Below are 16,040 nucleotides of genomic sequence, written 5' to 3'. Positions count from 1 at the left end.
ATAAATAAATAAATAAATATAAATAAATAAATAAATGGAGAGGGTGTGGTGCAAGCCACAGCTCAGCACTGGAACCTCCACTGGGGCTGGGAGTTTCGGTTCCTGACCAGTTTCAGGTAGTCCTGCCTTTAGCCTCCTCCTCACTGGATGTCCCTGGAGCAAGATAAGATGTTCATAGTTGGTGATAAAGAGACACAAATGTGGTCTCCAAGGGACTCATTGCAGGTTGGTCTCCACCGAGACCCGTGAGGGTAGGACTGTGTTTGAAGAATACACGGATGGATGAGTACATTGGTTTTGGTGGCTGGTGGGTAAGATAATGATGCCCTAATGCAATTCTTTGGTCTTCCTTAATATGAAAGGGATCCTTGTGAGCTCACACCAGCAGTGTGAGCACTGGGGTCGTTGGCAAATGGGAGAAGCCCGGCCTGGCTCATGCCCACTGCTCTTGTTTCCCCTTCTGTCGATGGTTCCCTTCCTCCCCCATCTCCAAGCCCCCAGGAGATGTTCCCAGGCTGGGCCAAGCCCCTCACTTCAGATGAAGTACCCACTTCAGCCCTGGAAGATGAAAAATGACCTCTTTTCTTCCCAGCTGATTTCAAGAAGAAAGCAATCCCTCTATCCTTCTCTTCCACCTTCCCTCTCACCCCCACAAACAGAACAGGGGTAGGTTAGGGAGGTAAAAATCACTCCATTCACTGTTTGGAGGCCCCGGGTCTAAATGCCAGGTCTGCCAAGAGCTTTTTGCCTCTGGACAAATCGTTTTCCCTGCCTCGGCCTTGGTTTCCCCGTCTGAAACATGGCAGGGTTGAAATGCTCCTCAAGATGCAAACATTCCATGATTAAACTAGATCCAGAGAAATGTGATCATCTAAGAGGCTTAACTTGAGGCAGCATGTCATTTAAAGGAGCTGGTTAACCCAAACGAGTCTCTAATTGACAGCCTGCAGGGGGAGCTCCCCCCAGCCCGGACCCCAAGCAGGAGGACTTCCAAATTCCCTCACCTGCGTGCTGCCATCTCCTCCAGCCCTAAGGGATAGACATTGGAGGGACCCTTTGGCCCAAAAGATCCTGCCCTCACACCAACTACTTTTAAATGCTATGTGCACCCACAAGAAATTTCTGTCATTCCTGAACCTGCTTGACTCACGGAAGGGAAACCTGGCTGGAGAGTGAAAGTTCAGGTGCAAGAGGGACCTTGTGCCTCAAAACTAAGCTGCCTGGGAGTTTGAACTCACGACAGGGAGTCAGGTGGCCCTGTGCCAGGTCTCTTTATAGCAGTACAGCTGTTGGCTGTGAGTTTTGGCTTCCTCCTCTTTAGAATGGGATAATAACCAGCCCTGCTATCCTCGCCCGGCTGTTGTGAGAACCACGAGGAGTCGATGGCTGCGTCGAATGTTTTGTGTAAAATGCTCTCTGAAAGCAAAGTGAGGTGGCGGCCTGTTCACGTTCTCCAGATACAAATATCTGCATAGTAATGGTCAAACAGCACGACACCAGCTTGCTTCTCCCAGCGCTGCAGAGGCCGTGCGATGAAACTGTAAGATGCTAAATCACTCCTGAGCTGTTTTAAGGATTAGGCAGAAATGTTAATGGCAACAGATGTCAGCTTGTTCCCTCCAGGAGGATTTAGGTTTCAGTGGAGTATTTCTTTGTTGGCCTCAGCTAAGACGTGGCCACAGCCCTTTCTGCAACCTTCCGTTCAACCCTGAGAGTTACGGGGCCCACTTTCTGCCCTGAGGTTAAAAACCTGGCTGGGAAGCATTGGGAGCTGAATCTTGTCTTGGGAGTGCCTCAGGGTGACAATAATATCCTCTAAGATCAGCTGATGCAAATTTTAGGGGGAATGAAATGCACTCTGGAGCCATGAACAGAGATGAAAGAACTGGGTTCTAGGCCCAGGTGAACTGCGTGCAGTCTTGCAGATCTAACATTCCAGGGCACCGTGAAAATGGATAGAGAGGCTAACCCAAGGATCGTTTTAGAAATCATCGAGGTTTCTCCTCCTAGCTCTTGGCAGTAAGGTGGCCACGCTCTTGGGAGAAAGGCTGTGTCATCGTCACTGTCTGGAGCCTGCAGAGCTGAAGCACCTCCAGGAAAAGAGCCGAGGGGAGTTCTGAGCCCCTTGGACAGGGGGCTGCATGCTGCCCTTCTGAAGGCTCCCCGGCTCCACACTCACCTTTGAAGGGGGACTGGGCTCGAGTCACGAGGAAGAGCCTCTTGCTCTGGCTCCGTGGCTCCTGGCGGACGTGGTAGCCCAGCGTGTTGCAGCGGCCCTTCTTGCAGCTCAGGCACAGGCCCTGGCTGAAGCTGTCCATGTCCCTGCACAGGTAGGCCGTGCTCTGCGTGCCAGCGTGCAGCAAGGAGTCAATGAAGAGGTGCACCGATCGTTCGTGGGAGCATTTGATGGCCTGGGTGATGGCTGGAATACAGGGCAAGAAGGACATTATTACCCCTTAACCCAAAGCAGCCTCAACTCAGAGGATCACCTTGGTTCTCAGCCCACAGGAGGTTAGCAGTAGCACACAGGACAGGCAGGGATGGGCTTGTCAAGGCGGATCCCCCGACAACAGCGGGATGTGACAACTGACGGATTCTAAGGAAAGGAGACCCTCTGGGTCACGTAGTGTCAGGCAAGATCCCAGGCACTGCTGGGATCCTCAGAGCACTCCTCTATGGCAGTGTGTTACAGCAGGTGTTTGAATAGGCACCCAAGTCACTAAGTAAATTCATTACGAGAACAGGTTAGTGTCATTTATTATAGAAATATTTCTATCTACTGTGGGAGGCGGAGGCAGGTGGATCATGAGGTCAAGAGATCGAGACCATTTTGGCCAACATGGTGAAATGCCATCTCTACTAAAAATACAAAAATTTGCTGGGCGTGGTGGCGCATTTCCGTAGTCCCTGCTACTCGGGAGGCTGAGGCAGGAGAATCGCTTGAACCTGGGAGGCAGAGGTTGCGGTGAGCCGAGATCGCACCATTGCACTCCAGCCTGGGTAACAAGAGCGAAACTCTGTCTCAAAAAAAAAAAAAAGAGCAAGTGGCAATGATTGGTCAGGGATGTGTTTACCAGGCAAATAAAGCCCATGCACCATCCTGGTGGTCTCCACCGAGCTTTGTGGGGGTGAAGTTTGGGATGAGAGCTGGAAGGTCAGCTGGGAACTGCTGGTGGCTGGAGGGGAGGTGATGGGGGGTGCGGAGGTGGGTGGGGGATGTAAGCAATGAAAGGGCAAGTTCCCAGAAGGCTTTCTCAGGCCTGGGCGGTGGAAGGCTAGGAGTCCAGCCAAAATGAGGTGATGCGGAGTGTGAAGGTCATTCTGATATTGGAGAGGCGAGGATGGTGTCATCACAAGAGAGTGTGTTCTCACCTCAGTGTCAGATGATCAGGATGAGGTGGCTTGCGGGGGTAGAGGACTCTAGCCAGCTTAGAGTGATTGGCATGTCTTAATCAGGATGATATTTTATAACAGTCAGAAATTTGGAATGCCCGTGGAATGTGCTGCTTCTGCTGACATTTTTGTTTTTAATCCTGTGCATGTTATCAATGTGCATGTTAATATTTCGGTTTTAGGACTTGAGAGAGAAGTGGGATCACAACCCAGATAATGGCACATTCTGTGTCTGCCCCAAGGTAAAGGGCATAACAAGGACATATCTGAAGCTGAATTTCCCGTTGGGAGAATCTGAGTAATGTCCCCAATTAAACTAATGGGGTGGGATGAAGGGTGAGAGCAGGGTTCAAGAAGCCACAACCTATTAAGTAGATCCTCATGTGGCTCAGAATAGAGGCAGTCCCTGATGAGGAGACTTCTGGAGAAGGGAGAATAACCACAGGCATCCAGACTCAGCTCTCAGAAGAGCTGGTACTGGGGGAGAGGCTTTGCTCAGGCACGTGGGGCCAGGGTGAGAAGTGGGGGTTCCTGTCGGTACCCTCTGCTCATCCTCAGCGTGTGGCCTTGCCCACTCCCATACTCCTCTCTGGGTGGGCTTGGTGACCATACGACCTTGGCCCCTACCCTTGCTGAACTCTTCCCCGAGTCCCACATGTTGGTAGATTCCACTGAATTCCAGAGGGCCTGTGGAAGTGTAGGCTGGTGCTCTGGCCCCATGACGTCTTTCTTACCATTGAAGCCGTGCTGGGCGATATGTCTGTAGAGCTCTAGGAAGTGGCAGCCAGGCTGGAAGGAGCCCCCATTGGGATAGAAGTCGTAATGCCCGATGGGCTGTTTGATGCCCACACTCAGGCCCATGTACTCCCGGGTAAAGGTGTGAATGGCATCCACAAAATTGGCATCATCTGGAGAAAGACGATCGCTGGGTGAACTTCCCTCAAACAGAGGGCCCGCGGGATCCAGCCCTAATTGGAAAGCAGGGGTAAGCGTTAGGTGGGAGCAAGGAGAGGGGATGAGAAATGTGCTTTTTAGCTTTTTCATTTTATTGTACATTAATGAGCTAGCAGGAAGAAGAAACACCCAGGGGATAATCCTTCTCTAGAAAACCTTGCCATAACCTTTTCTCAGTAAAACCACAGTAATTCATGGTGCTAAGAATGAGACACAGGCTGGGCATTAGCTAGAGGGGAAGAAGTTTGCAGAACTGTCCAGTGGTAGACAAGGTTATGATGCTTGAGGCCGGGAGGCCTGGGCAACGTAGTGTGACCCCATCTCTAAAAAAAAACAATACAAGGCTGGATGCGGTGGCTCACACCTGTAATCCCAGTACTTTGGGAGGCTGAGGCAGGTGGATCACCTGAGGTCAGGAGCTCGAGACCAGCCTGACCAACATGGAGAAACCCTGTCTCTACTAAAAATACAAAATTAGTCGGGTGTGGTGGCACATGCCTGTAATCCTGGCTACTCGGGAGGCTGAGGCAGGAGAATCGCTTGAACCCGAGAGGTAGAGATTGCAGTGAGCAGAGATCGCGCCACTGCATTCCAGCCTGGGCAACAAGAGTGAAACTGTCTCAATAAAAAAAAAAGAATACAAAACTTAGCTGGGTGTGGTAGCATGGGCCTGTAGTTTCAGCTACTCGGGAGGCTGTGGCAGGAGGATTACTTGATCCCAAGTGTTTGAGGTTGCAGTGAACCATGATTGCACCACTGTGACCCAGTCTAGGCAACAGAGGGAGATCCTGTCTCAAAAAGAAAAGAGGGAATGCTTGAATTACTTAAGCAAATCAATTTGAGTACCTCTCAAGCTTCTTTCAAGAACATCTGTTTGCATCCATAAAAAAAGCCAATATGCTCATTATAAGTAGTTCCAACCTACCTATCAAAGAATGAAATTTGTTTGCCTGCATGTTGTCAGTAATTTCCCTAAACAAGCTAATTTTTCTCCTACAATGTCATTTTGTCAGAATGTCCAGAACAGCCTCAGGACGCCAGCGTACGGGGTGAAAATGTGTGCAAGCAGGGTAGCTCAAAGCTCTGGGCCTCAAGTGACAGATGTATGTGCATGAAGCACGGTGGCAGCCCCCGGCTGACTGTGGTTGCGTAATATTTATGTATTCAAGGTTTTTCCCTGTTTTTCTTCCTCTGCCTTCTCTGGAGGACCCTCTGGCGTCCCACCCCAGCCTTGGTTTTCTTCTCTACTATGAGGGGCGAAGGAATTGAGAGTGGGCTGTGAGATTACCCATTCTCCAGCCCCACTCCCAGTGACAAATGAAAAATGTCCTTGGCCAGGCGTGGTGACTCACGCCTGGTAATCCCAGCATTTGGGGAGGCCAAGGTGGGTGGATCACCTGAGGTCAGGAGATCGAGACCAACCTGGCCAACATGACAAAACCCCGTTTCTACTAAAAATACAAAAATTAGTCAGGCGTGGTGGCAGGCACCCGTAGTCCCGGCTACTTGGGAGGCTGATGGAGGAGAAAAACTTGAACCTGGGAGGTGGAGGCTGCCGTGAGCCAAGATTATGTCACTGCACTCTAGCCTGTGCAACAGAACGAGACTCTTTCTCAAAAAAAAAAAAAAAAAAGAAAAGAAAAAATGTTCTGATGTCATTTCCATTTACTTTTTCATCAGGCTGATAAGATGGCAAGAGGGTGTTGAGCCTTCCTGCTGTCTCTGAGGCGGGTGGGCCCGGCTGACACGCCCGATGGGACCCACAGCCCTGGTTGGATGGAGAGGGTTCTGGTCCTTGGGCCTCTGCCCTCTGGCCCTGCTTCTTCACTGGGAGGGCTGCTCACCCCTAGGTGACTGTGGCTTAAATCCACGGGGCCACATGCAGGACCAGGCTCCCCCAGTCACCAGCAAGATGAACAAAAAAGCATGAGGAAATGAGCTCTCATAATCACAAATGTATTCCGTTTACATGTCTGCCATTATCTGCATTCTTTTTCATGTTAAAACAAATTCTTTTATAAAGGAATGGTGATAGTAGATAGTTGTTTTTAAAATTGCCCTCTCGATAAAATATAAAGTTGCAACCACTCTGTTACTGGTCTCAAATACTCTCTGTTGTAGCCTGTGAAATATGGTTTGAGCCTGCTGGGTCCTCCAGGATGAATAGGAGTTTGCTGGTGTGAGTGGTGGGGAAAGGGAACAGTGCGTGGAAAGACCCAGAGGCACAAGAGGCCATGGTGTGTTCATGAAGTGAAGAAAAACCTTATGTTGTTGACGCCTAGAGCTATGGAAAGGGATGAGCAGGAGGAGAGGCTGGGGCACTCTGGGGCTTCCACACTGAGAAGGGCCTTGCCTGTGCCTCGTGGGTTTTATGCCTGTGGTATCAGTGGGCCTCAGACTTGGACTGGGGAACAATCTGACCAGCTTTGTGTTTTTGCATCCTAATCCCTGGCAGTGTGAAGGATGGGGCTGGTGTCAGGGAAGCCTGGGAGGAAGACCTTTCTTGCACGTGTGCCGACATTCCCGCATATCTTGGGGCATTTCTGAGTGGGTACGGAGTTCGGGGTGAAGTTTTTGATGCAGATCTCCCTCCTTCAACCCCAATGGGTCCCAGAATAAAATACACACGTTTCAGAAATGTGGGAACAGAGGCACTAACATGGCTGATGAGTTACAGCAAATTAAGGCTGTGATTCTTCACTCCTTAACTCACCCAAATTGGACTTTGTAAATTATAGATTAAAAAATAAGGCCCTGGTAAGTGCGGTGGCTCGTGCTGGTAATCCCATCGCTTTAGGAGGCTGAGGCGAGTGTATCATGAGGTCAGGAGTTCAAGACCAGCCTGAACAATATGGTGAAACCCTGTTTCTACTAAAAAATACCAAAATTAGCTGGTTGTGGTGGCACATGCCTGTAGTCCCAGCTACTCGAGAGGCTGAGGCAGGAGAATCGCTTGAACCCAGGAGGTGGAGGTTGCAGTGAGCCGAGATTGCACCACTGCACTCGAGCCTGGGTGACAGAGTGAGACTCCAACTCAAAAAAAAAAAGACCTTCTTGCTAGAAGAGTCCATGTTTTAGTCCCATCTACATGAGACATTTGTTTGAGTTGAGGTTGTAATTTGCTCTGAATTCTCTGGAACAGGAGTCCATGACATTTGTCATGTTTGAGAGAATGTTATAAGTCCTCCTATGAGCTCTGGTCTTAAAAAGAGTTGGGACATTTTAATGATGAGCCTGTTGGAAAAGCAGGTCCCTGCTGGACGCCCCTGTGTAGTGGAGATTGCAGTGTGAGTTATCAGGCATGGTTACCTGTGATTCTCCCGATCTTGCGCGTTCCCCCGATGGAACTGCCGGCAAATCCTGACACGTGTGCACCCAGGCTGTAGCCAATTAGATGAACATGGCTTCGAGAGAATTGAACAGATTCCTGGAAGACAGCAGGGGGATGGGGGCAGGAGAAGAGATACCTTTTGTGGTCCAGTGCGTTCTGGCACCCACCCTGTTCTTCATGCCTGCCCAGAAATGAGGTGCCTTATTCGCACTCCAAACTGAAACTCGTCTCTTGTCTGGCTGACTCTCCTGGGGCTCAGGTACCTGGGACCTTACCTGGTGGCTGCTGCCTCCTGCCAGCCTGTCTTTTCCTGGACACTAATGTCCTACAGAAGTCATCCCACTCATTTGTGTGGGGACCTGATAGCTTACAGGGTGTGTTTGGATCCCTTTGTGTGTCTAAGGCGGGGTGAGCGTAAGAGGGATAGTGGATGAGGATCGCGGAGAAGATGGTTCCGCAAAACAGGGGTTCAAGGGAGGCATCTGAGAGAGCCCTGAGGTCTGGTCTCGCTCCTGGCCTTCTCATTCCTTTGAGCTGAGCGTTAGTGCTTCTCCTGTCTGGGCTGCGGTTGGAAACCAGCTTAATTCACTCAGTCTCAGAGGAAGGGAAAGAAGGGAAGGGAGGTGAAGGAAGGATGGGACAGGTCGGTACCTCCAGCCACCGGAGAAGAGCCGCGACCTCCTTGCCTACGAGGCGCGTGTTGCGGACGGCGATGGTGTAGTGGTTCTGGGCCAGGGTGATCCAGTCCACCAGCCCCACGTTCACTGGCTGTGCTGGCTGAGACTTCAGTGCGGCCACCAGCTGCCAGATCCAGTTTTCTAGTATGCCATTCACCTGAGGAGGTGACAGAGACAGGGTCACACTCGTTTCCTCTCCCTGCTGACACTTCTTTCTTCTCCAGCTCTTGGATAATGTTGGATCCTTCCCTGCAAGAGGAAAGGCTTGCGACAGGGTTTCTCAGCCATGCATAGTTGACATTTTGCACCAGAGAATTCCTTGCTGTGGGGGCTGCCTTGTGCTTTGTGCGACGTTTAGCAGTGTTCTTGGCCTTCACCAACTAGATGCCAGCAGCACCCACACACTGCCCCAGGTTTTGAAAACCAAACATGCCTCCAGATTTTTCCAAACGTTCCCTGCCTAAAAATGATTATCTTAATGTTTTCCTACTTTGGGACTTTCTAAACCTTAAAACAGTGGAACAATGTGTGTAAATCAGATCCTGGAACCTGACCTATCCCTTAGGGGCATTTGAACGTCACCTCCTCCTCCTCCGTGAGGCTGCCCCACCTCAGCCCTAAACCCACAGCTCCGGCTCTGCCCCTGCAGACTGGGTGATGCTGCACTTAGGGGGATGGGCACTGTGAGCCTGACATCATAGGAGCTAAAAAATGTTTACAGAGAATTGTTCTGTGTGTGTGCCTTGTTTGAGAACCAATTTGCAGGGCACTCCTAATGGATTCACAGACAAAGACATTTGTGCTGGGTCTTAAAGGATCAATAGGAGTCCACTAAGAAGAATATGGACGGGGGCCAGGCACAATGGCTCATGCTTGTAATCCCAGCACTTTCGGAGGCCAGGGCAGGGGGATTGCTTGAGTCTATGAAATTTGAGACAGCCTGGGGAAACATGGGGAAACCCCATCTCTACAAAAAATATAAAAGTTAGCAAGGTGTTATGGTGTGTGACTGTGGTCCCAGCTATGCGAGAGTCTGAGGTGGTTGGATGGCTTCAGCGTATTAGATCGGATCTGCAGTGAGTGGAGATTGCACTGCCCTCCAGCCTGGGAAACAGAGTGAGACCATATCTCAACAAAACAAAACAAAAAACAAAATAGAGGTGGGCAGGTGAATGTGGTAGTGGTGAGGTCTAGGGCATTCCAGGCAGAAGGAACAGTGTGTGCAGAGGTACAGCATCATGGAAGGGCAGTATGGTAGGTCAGGGTAGAGGAGAAAAGTTGGAGGAGGTGAATGCTAGACAACAGGAGGTGAGAAAGAGACAATAGGAGGTAATGGCTAGACAATAGGTGGTGAGGGCTAGACAATAGCAGGTGAGGGCTAGAAATAGGAGGTGAGGGCTAGAAATAGGAGGTGAGAGCTAGACAATAGGAGGTGAGAGCTAGAAAATAGGGGGTGAGAGCTAGACAATAGGGGGTGAGGGGTAGACAATAGGAGGTGAGGGCTAGAAATAGGAGGTGAGAGCTAGACAATAGGAGGTGAGGGCTAGACAATAGGTGGTGAGGGCTAGACAATAGGAGGTGAGAGCTAGAAAATAGGGGGTGAGAGCTAGACAATAGGGGGTGAGGGGTAGACAATAGGAGGTGAGAAATAGACAATAGGAGGTGAGGGCTAGAAAATAGGAGGTGAGAACCAGATAATAGGAGGTGAGAAATAAATAAAAGGGGATGAAAAATAGAAAATAGGGGGTGAGGGCTAGACAATAAGAGGTGAGAACTAGACAATAGGGAGTGAGGGATAGACAATAGGAGATGAGAACTAGACAATAGGAGGTGAGGGCTAGACAATAGGTGGTGAGGGCTAGACAATAGGAGGTGAGAGCTAGAAAATAGGGGGTGAGAGCTAGACAATAGGGGGTGAGGGGTAGACAATAGGAGGTGAGAAATAGACAATAGGAGGTGAGGGCTAGAAAATAGGAGGTGAGAACCAGATAATAGGAGGTGAGAAATAAATAAAAGGGGATGAAAAATAGAAAATAGGGGGTGAGGGCTAGACAATAAGAGGTGAGAACTAGACAATAGGGAGTGAGGGATAGACAATAGGAGGTGAGAGCTAGACAATAGGAGGTGAGGGCTAGACAATAGGTGGTGAGGGCTAGACAATAGGAGGTGAGAGCTAGAAAATAGGGGGTGAGAGCTAGACAATAGGGGGTGAGGGGTAGACAATAGGAGGTGAGAAATAGACAATAGGAGGTGAGGGCTAGAAAATAGGAGGTGAGAACCAGATAATAGGAGGTGAGAAATAAATAAAAGGGGATGAAAAATAGAAAATAGGGGGTGAGGGCTAGACAATAAGAGGTGAGAACTAGACAATAGGGAGTGAGGGATAGACAATAGGAGGTGAGAGCTAGACAATAGGAGGTGAGAGCTAGACAATAGGTGGTGAGGGCTAGACAATAGGAGGTGAGAGCTAGAAAATAGGGGGTGAGAGCTAGACAATAGGGGGTGAGGGGTAGACAATAGGAGGTGAGAAATAGACAATAGGAGGTGAGGGCTAGAAAATAGGAGGTGAGAACCAGATAATAGGAGGTGAGAAATAAATAAAAGGGGATGAAAAATAGAAAATAGGGGGTGAGGGCTAGACAATAAGAGGTGAGAACTAGACAATAGGGAGTGAGGGATAGACAATAGGAGATGAGAACTAGACGATAGGAGGGGAGAACTAGACAATAGCGGGTGAGAACTAGACAACAGGATGTGAGAACTAGACAATAGAGGGGGAGAACTAGACAATAGAGGGGGAGAACTAGACAATAGGAGGGGAGAACTAGACAATAGAGGGGGAGAACTAGACAATAGGAGGGGAGAACTAGACAATAGAGGGGGAGAACTAGACAATAGAGGGGGAGAACTAGACAATAGAGGGGGAGAACTAGACAATAGGAGGGGAGAACTAGACAATAGAGGGGAAGAACTAGACAATAGGAGGTGAGAACTAGACAATAGAGGGGGACAACTAGACAATAGGAGGGGAGAACTAGACAATAGGAGGGGAGAACTAGACAATAGGAGGGGAGAACTAGACAATAGGAGGGGAGAACTAGACAATAGAGGGGGAGAACTAGACAATAGGAGGGGAGAACTAGACAATAGAGGGGAAGAACTAGACAATAGGAGGTGAGAACTAGACAATAGAGGGGGACAACTAGACAATAGGAGGGGAGAACTAGACAATAGAGGGGGAGAACTAGACAATAGGAGGGGAGAACCAGACAATAGAGGGGGAGAACTAGACAATAGGAGGGGAGAACCAGACAATAGAGGGGGAGAACTAGACAATAGGAGGGGAGAACTAGACAATAGAGGGGAAGAACTAGACAATAGGAGGGGAGAACCAGACAATAGAGGGGGAGAACTAGACAATAGGAGGGGAGAACTAGACAATAGAGGGGGAGAACTAGACAATAGGAGGGGAGAACTAGACAATAGAGGGGGAGAACTAGACAATAGGAGGTGAGGACTAGACAATAGAGGGTGAGAACTAGACAATAGGAGGGGAGAACTAGACAATAGAGGGGGAGAACTAGACAATAGAGGGGGAGAACTAGACAATAGGAGGGGAGAACTAGACAATAGAGGGGGACAACTAGACAATAGGAGGGGAGAACTAGACAATAGAGGGGGAGAACTAGACAATAGGAGGGGAGAACCAGACAATAGAGGGGGAGAACTAGACAATAGGAGGGGAGAACTAGACAATAGAGGGGGAGAACTAGACAATAGGAGGGGAGAACTAGACAATAGAGGGGGAGAACTAGACAATAGGAGGGGAGAACTAGACAATAGAGGGTGAGAACTAGACAATAGAGGGGGACAACTAGACAATAGGAGGGGAGAACTAGACAATAGAGGGGGAGAACTAGACAATAGGAGGGGAGAACCAGACAATAGAGGGGGAGAACTAGACAATAGGAGGGGAGAACCAGACAATAGAGGGGGAGAACTAGACAATAGGAGGGGAGAACTAGACAATAGAGGGGAAGAACTAGACAATAGGAGGGGAGAACCAGACAATAGAGGGGGAGAACTAGACAATAGGAGGGGAGAACTAGACAATAGAGGGGGAGAACTAGACAATAGGAGGGGAGAACTAGACAATAGAGGGGGAGAACTAGACAATAGGAGGTGAGGACTAGACAATAGAGGGTGAGAACTAGACAATAGGAGGGGAGAACTAGACAATAGAGGGGGAGAACTAGACAATAGAGGGGGAGAACTAGACAATAGGAGGGGAGAACTAGACAATAGAGGGGGACAACTAGACAATAGGAGGGGAGAACTAGACAATAGAGGGGGAGAACTAGACAATAGGAGGGGAGAACCAGACAATAGAGGGGGAGAACTAGACAATAGGAGGGGAGAACTAGACAATAGAGGGGGAGAACTAGACAATAGGAGGTGAGGACTAGACAATAGAGGGTGAGAACTAGACAATAGGAGGTGAGAACCAGACAATAGGAGGTGAGAACTAAATAAAAGGGGATGATAAATAGAAAATAGGGGGTGAGGGCTAGACAATAAGAGGTGAGAACTAGACAATAGGGAGTGACGGATAGACAATAGGAGATGAGAACTAGACGATAGGAGGGGAGAACTAGACAATAGCGGGTGAGAACTAGACAATAGGAGGGGAGAACTAGACAATAGGAGGGGAGAACTAGACAATAGAGGGGGAGAACTAGACAATAGGAGGGGAGAACTAGACAATAGAGGGGGAGAACTAGACAATAGGAGGGGAGAACTAGACAATAGAGGGGGAGAACTAGACAATAGGAGGGGAGAACTAGACAATAGAGGGGGAGAACTAGACAATAGGAGGTGAGAATTAGACAATAGGAGGTGAGAACTAGACAATAGAGGGGGAGAACTAGACAATAGGAGGTGAGGACTAGACAATAGAGGGGGAGAACTAGACAATAGGAGGTGAGAACTAGACAATAGGAAGTGAGAACTAGACAATAGACGGAGAGAACTAGACAATAGGAGGTGAGAACTAGACAATAGGAGGTGAGAACTAGACAATAGAGGGGGAGAACGAGACAATAGGAGGTGAGAACGAGACAATAGGAAGTGAGAACCAGACAACAGGAGGTGAGAACTAGACAACAGGAGGTGAGAATTAGTCTATAGAGGAGGAGAGCTAGACAATATAGGGGCAGAACTAGACAATAGGGGGTGAGAAGTAGATAATAGTAAATGAGAACTAGACAATAGGAGGGGAGAACTAGACAATAGGGCATGAGAACTAGACAATAGGAGGTGAGAACCAGACAATAGAGGGGTAGAACTAAACAACAGAGAGGGAGAACTAAACAATAGAGGGGGAGAACTAGACAATAGGTGATGAGAACTAGACAATAGGATGTGAGAACTAGACAACAAAAAGTGAGAAGTTGACAATAGGAGGTGAGAACTCGACAAAAGAAGGGGAGAACTAAACAATAGAGGGGGAGAACTAGACAATAGGTGATGAGAACTAGACAATAGGATGTGAGAACTAGACAATAGGATGTGACAACTAGTCAATTGAGGGGCAGAACTAGACAATACAGGGTGAGAAGTAGACAATAGGAAGTGAGAACTAGACAATAGAAGGAGAGAACTAGACAATAGAGGGGGAGAACTAGATAATAGAGGGGGAGAATTCGACAATACTTGGGGAGAATTAGACAATGGGGGTGAGAATTAGACAATAGGAGGTGAGAACTAGACAACAGGAGGTGAGAACTCGACAATAGAAGGGGAGAACTAAACAATAGAGGGGGAGAACTAGACAATAGGTGATGAGAACTAGACAATAGGATGTGAGAACTAGACAATAAAAAGTGAGAAGTTGACAATAGGAGGTGAGAACTCGACAATAGAAGGGGAGAACTAAACAATAGAGGGGGAGAACTAGACAATAGGTGATGAGAACTAGACAATAGGATGTGAGAACTAGACAATAGGATGTGACAACTAGTCAATTGAGGGGCAGAACTAGACAATACAGGGTGAGAAGTAGACAATAGGAAGTGAGAACTAGACAATAGAAGGAGAGAACTAGACAATAGAGGGGGAGAACTAGATAATAGAGGGGGAGAATTCGACAATACTTGGGGAGAATTAGACAATGGGGGTGAGAATTAGACAATAGGAGGTGAGAACTAGACAATAGGAGGGGAGAACTAGACAATAGGAGGTGAGAATTAGTCAATAGAGGAGGAGAACTAGACAGTATAGAGGCAGAACTAGACAATAGCAGGTGAGAAGTAGATAATAGTAAATGAGAAGTAGACAATAGGAGGGGAGAACTAGACAATAGAGTGGGAGAACTAGACAATTGGATGTGAGAACTAGACAATAAGAAGTGAGAACTAGACAATAGGAGAGGAGAACTAGAAAATAGGAGGGGAGAACTAGACAATAGGGGGTGAGAACTACACAATCAGAGGTGAGAACTAGACAATAGGAGGTGAGAATAAGACAACAGGAGGTGAGAACTAGACAATAGAGGGGGAGAACTAGACAATAAAGGGGCAGAACTAGATAATACGGGGTGAGAAGTAGACAATAGGAAGCGAGAAATACAATAGAAGGAGAGAACTAGACAATAGAAGGGGAGAACTAGGTAAGAGAGGGGGAGAATTCGACAATACTTGGGGAGAATAAGACAATAGGAGGTGAGAACTAAACAATAGGAGGTGAGAACTAGACAATAGGAGATGAGAACTAGACAATAGAGGGGGACAACGAGACAATAGGAGGTGAGAACTAGACAATAGGAGGTGAGAACTAGACAATAGGAGGTGAGAACTAGACAATGGTGGGTGAGAACTAGAAAATAGGAGATGAGAACTAGACAATAGAGTGGGAGAACTAGACAATAGGGGGTGAGAAATAGACAATAGGAAGTGAGAACTAGACAATAAAAAGTGAGAAGTAGACAATAGGAGGTGAGAACTCGACAATAGAAGGGGAGAATTAAACAATAGAGGGGGAGACCTAGACAATAAGGGATGAGAACTTGACAATAGCAGGTTAGAAATAGACAGTAGGAGGGGAGAACTAGACTATAGGAGGTGAGAACTAGACAACAGGAGGGGAGAACTAGTCAATAGAGGGGGAGAACTAGACAATAGGAGGGGAGAATTAGACAGTAGCGGATGAGGGCTACACATTAGGAGATGAGAACTAGACAATCGAGGGGGAGAACTAGACAATAGGGGGTGAGAAATAGATAACAGGAAGTGAGAACTAGACAATAGGAAGTGAGAATCAGACAATAGGAGGTGAGAACTAGAAAATAGGAAGTGAGCACTAGAAAATAGGAGGTTAGAACTAGACAATAGGATGTGAGAAATAGACAATAAAAAGTGAGAAGTAGACAATAGGAGGTGAGAACTAGACAATAGGTGGGGAGAACTAGAAAATAGGGTGTGAGAACTAGAGAATAGGAGGTGAGAATTAGACAATAGAGGGAGAGAACTAGACAATAGGGGGTGGGACAATAGGAAGTGAGAACTAGACAATAGGAGGTGAGAACTAGACAATAGGAGTGAGAACTAGACAATAGGAGGTGAGAACTAGACAATAGGAAGTGAGATGAGAACTAGACAATAGAAGGAGAGAACTAGACAATAGAGGGG

The 16,040-nt window shown here is 48.1% G+C and overlaps 1 protein-coding gene across 1 annotated transcript in view; it reads right to left on the bottom strand.

Annotated features, from left to right (window-relative positions):
* LIPC (lipase C, hepatic type) overlaps nucleotides 1-16,040 on the bottom strand; it is a 173,034-nt gene that overhangs the window by 16,316 nt on the left and 140,678 nt on the right. Inside the window, exons 5-8 of the mRNA XM_064361346.1 lie at nucleotides 8,330-8,512; nucleotides 7,657-7,774; nucleotides 4,128-4,361; nucleotides 2,180-2,422 (exon numbers count right to left, since the gene is read on the bottom strand). Coding sequence (XP_064217416.1) covers nucleotides 2,180-2,422; nucleotides 4,128-4,361; nucleotides 7,657-7,774; nucleotides 8,330-8,512 — 778 coding nt within the window. The remainder of the gene's footprint in view (nucleotides 1-2,179; nucleotides 2,423-4,127; nucleotides 4,362-7,656; nucleotides 7,775-8,329; nucleotides 8,513-16,040) is intronic.

Source organism: Aotus nancymaae, unplaced genomic scaffold, assembly GCF_030222135.1.
Source record: "Aotus nancymaae isolate 86718 unplaced genomic scaffold, 86718_ANA_hifiasm-v0.15.2.pri h1tg000041l, whole genome shotgun sequence".
Lineage (NCBI taxonomy): Eukaryota > Metazoa > Chordata > Mammalia > Primates > Aotidae > Aotus > Aotus nancymaae.
The sequence above is the reverse complement of the archived record's forward strand: the minus strand, read 5'-3'. Positions and strand labels throughout refer to the sequence as shown.